A 3,596-nucleotide genomic window follows, 5' to 3' on the forward strand; every position below is an offset into this window, starting at 1 on the left:
GAACACACACTGAACACACACTGAGCTACTGTACAACGCTTTGTCAACTTATATGCAGAAAGATTTAAGAGAAGCAAATGTTCCTTCATGTCAGCATTTAGGAAGAAGTTTTCAAACCCAAGGATCGATGGTCTGTTAGTGGGCAGTGTACACACTGTGAGAGAGTCACTCTGCTACAGCTGCTGGTGAGAGGCTGTGACTGTGGTGTTGAGCAGTGCTGCACTTCAGAAATAAATGTTTTTTGTTAATGGACCAGCTGAATATTGCTCGCCTGCCAAGTGCGAAGGACAAACAACGGGAGCCCGTGTTTGGTTTGTCTCTTCTGGGCTACTGTAGAGACATGGCAGTTCAACATGGTGTACAGTAGAAGGCAACCTGCAGCATCTGTAAATAAAAACGTCTCATTCTAAGGTCACAAAAACACAATGATTCCTATATTCAGGTGATTATACACTAATGAATAGATAGCTAGATCAATATAGGGGTACATCTCATGTTATCTTAATACAGAAGTATTTATTCCTCCTCTCTGATGTCAAGTATGTAAGAGGCAACAGGTCATTACAGTCTTTTTCATAATTGGGACCTTCGTCACATGACATGCTGCGAGCGACTGCAATCAGATTGTGTTATGGACACAAACGTGTGGTTTTCCCTCCAACAGGATTGCATGCTAAGTGCTGTTTACCTTGATGACGTGTTGGAGGTGTGGTGGTTTGCACCAACTGCAATAAGAGCCTGATGTCTGCTCACAGTGGCTGCTTCACATTATACTATTCCTCCCTGCGATATATAAAACTAATTCAATGAAAAAACCTTAGTGTTTACACATAGCTATAGCCAACGGTTGTCTGTGCCACACTTCTCGTAGCTTCTCCACCATTAAAGCCTCCATGTGTGATTCACAAATTGGGAAGAAGAGATGCAGGAAGTGATCCATTCGAATAAGCAAATACAACAGTGTCACGGCTGAAGGGCGTTCAGTTGTGATTCACAAATTACCCATCATTTGAAATGCTTTGTGATCACCTCAGAACCCCACAAAGAAGGCTCGATCAGTACTGCTCTACTGTTTACTGGAGCACAGACTGGTTGCGTGTGCCCGGTTCAGCACTGTACCACTGAGTCATGATACTGGATTTGATTTCCTTTGTGCTCTTTGTGCCGAGTTTGTCTCAGGATTTCCCTGTTTTTGGTTCAGCGTTTCCCTCTTCAGGACCTGGAGCCGTTTCTGTGCCGTTGGGTTCGTGCAGAGCAGAAAACAGAGGAGACAAGCCCGGTCATGTTTAAAATTCAAAAACACACAGGTATGTTTTTCTGGACTCACTGACACACCCAGACTGATACAAGTGGAGCTACGCATGGGACTGCGAGTGTGTGTGTGCGTGTTTGTGTGTGTAAGCTTTGTACTTTCTCGGCCTCCTGGTTGCAGCGCTCCACTCGGGTTGTGTATTTGCGGACTTCCTCCTGTGACTTGGTTGTGTCGGCCTTCGCGTGCGTTTCCCTGGTAACCGCCGTCCACTCCTCCTTCCTGGCCTGATGGTAGGTCTTCTTACTGGACTCCACCTTGACACACACACAAACACACACACACACAATGATTCACTTTGATTTGCTGCCGTAATTAATACAGCTCCTGTTACAAACTGTACACCTCGTTATCTTTCTTAAAACACAGTCTTGTTTCCACATTGACCCACTTCATAAAATGTATTTTAGAAACATGATTCACTCACACACTCTCATCATAGTATTTTGTCAAATATTATTACCTTAGTAATAGTGGCTCCATTTAAAGTAGCAACCTTCTCATTCAGAGTCAGGTATAACACTTTTGTTCAACAACAGTTTAACTTTTATGTGTATTTTTCTGTCTTGGTTAACACACTCTGTTCAAACAGTTGTGAAAATAGACCTCTCTGATATATATAGCGGATCTACCGGCTTTAAAATACTCAAAGTGTAGCTGAAACAACCAATGTAACTCTTCAACAGGCAGCAATATTGAACCCTTGCGGCTGCGTCTATAAATCCAGTTTTACTGAAACCACTCAGTCAGTCCTCACCTCTTTCAGTTTGCGGACCCAGGGTTTCTGTGCCTTGCGGAAGCCGTCGTCTGCATCCTTGGTCTCCCTGAAGCCTCCCATCATCTGCTTATGGAAGGCGTCCTTCTGCCAGTTGCGCATCTTCTCGCTGTCCTCGCCCGCCAGCCGCTCCCGAAGCTCCAGATGCAGCTCGCTGAGCCGATCGGCCGCCTGCATAAAGGCATGCCACGCTTTCTCCAGCGTACCGTACTGAGGACCTGAGGCAAATAAGTGATTTATACAAAACAGCAAAGTTCATCATTTTGGCATCATCCCTGAAGTCTAGCAGCAGATGTTAAGTAACAATGTCTTTTGTGGGTAAAATATGGCCTCAATAAAAAAAATTGAATTCAGATCTCCTTCAGAGTTAGTGCAGAATTAAAATACTTTCATTTTACAAGGAAATATGCATTTAAAATGACCAACGTGTTGCAACCCACAGACACTGACCCTGATGAAGACCATCAGGGTCATTGTCAGCAGTAGCTTGGTGTTAGTGCTTTGACAAATTTTATGCAACAATTAATGTTAAGCACTAAAAGGTGACATGTGTACAAGTGTTTCTTATAACATTTTTATGGAGCTCCATAGACATTTTTCTGATAAAATAGGGATTATTTCAGAAATTAGTTGCAGCAACACGTGAAACTTTGCAGTTATATTAAACGGCTTGCAAACCTTGTAAGTCTAAACATCCCTAAAACACACCAAAAGTAAACTATCATAAATATATAATTTAATCATAAAGGTTTTTGGTGTCATTTGCCTGCTGCAGCCGGCCCCCTCATATGATCAGTGTTTTCAACTCACCTTTTTCCACGACACCCCTCCACCTCTTGGCCCAGTCGCTCAGCTGCAGAGCGTAGCTCTTTTCTATCTTCGCCCTCTCCTGGAAGCAGCTGACCACCTCGTTACACAGCCGGTGACCATCGTCTATTCGCTTCACTGTCCTTTTGTAGTTCCCCGGCTGCAGAGGGACACAACACACACACACACAGACTGAGGAAACAGACGTAACACTGAACTCAGGTAGGGCACTTCTACTGTACTCCACCAACTGGTCTGTCAGTTCAATGATATTAGTGTACAAAAGCGCCACGGCAGGATGTTTAGCAGATGAGTGACGATGTACAAAAGACTGAAATAGAGATAACATTAAAAGAGCAAAAGAGGACAGACAGAAGAGAGAGTGAGTTAACGGTATGTCGTTTTTCCAGATGGAGGCCTGTGAAGCTGGCAGTCAGTCAGCAGGGACTCATTATGTGTCTGTGTCTCTGTCTAAACACCACACACTGACACACTGCCTTATCTCACTCCTTCAACTCCCGACTGCTCTGATAGTGTAGTATAAACATATTCAGGGTTTATTCACTTACTGTATCTGATTAAATAATTCAAGTACAGAGATCTTAACGTCTGCTGTGTGTTGTTGGTTGAGTAACTGATTTTGTAGCCGAGGTGGCTATGGCTCAGTAAGTAGAGCGGGTCGTCCACTAATCACAGGGTTGGTGG

General features: G+C 43.9%; 1 protein-coding gene across 4 annotated transcripts in view; it reads right to left on the reverse strand.

The window, feature by feature from the left end:
* Positions 1 to 3,596, reverse strand: part of pacsin3 (protein kinase C and casein kinase substrate in neurons 3) — a 38,391-nt gene that overhangs the window by 17,512 nt on the left and 17,283 nt on the right. For all 4 annotated transcript variants that reach the window (XM_035651957.1, XM_035651960.1, XM_035651958.1 and 1 more), the window contains 3 exons: positions 2,895 to 3,051; positions 2,067 to 2,302; positions 1,411 to 1,566 (listed from right to left, as the gene is read on the reverse strand). In XM_035651957.1, the coding sequence (XP_035507850.1) occupies positions 1,411 to 1,566; positions 2,067 to 2,302; positions 2,895 to 3,051 (549 nt within the window). The remainder of the gene's footprint in view (positions 1 to 1,410; positions 1,567 to 2,066; positions 2,303 to 2,894; positions 3,052 to 3,596) is intronic.

This window comes from Morone saxatilis, unplaced genomic scaffold (genome assembly GCF_004916995.1).
Source record: "Morone saxatilis isolate NCDOM2014 unplaced genomic scaffold, NCSU_SB_2.0 Contig11, whole genome shotgun sequence".
In the NCBI taxonomy this organism is placed as follows: domain Eukaryota; kingdom Metazoa; phylum Chordata; class Actinopteri; family Moronidae; genus Morone; species Morone saxatilis.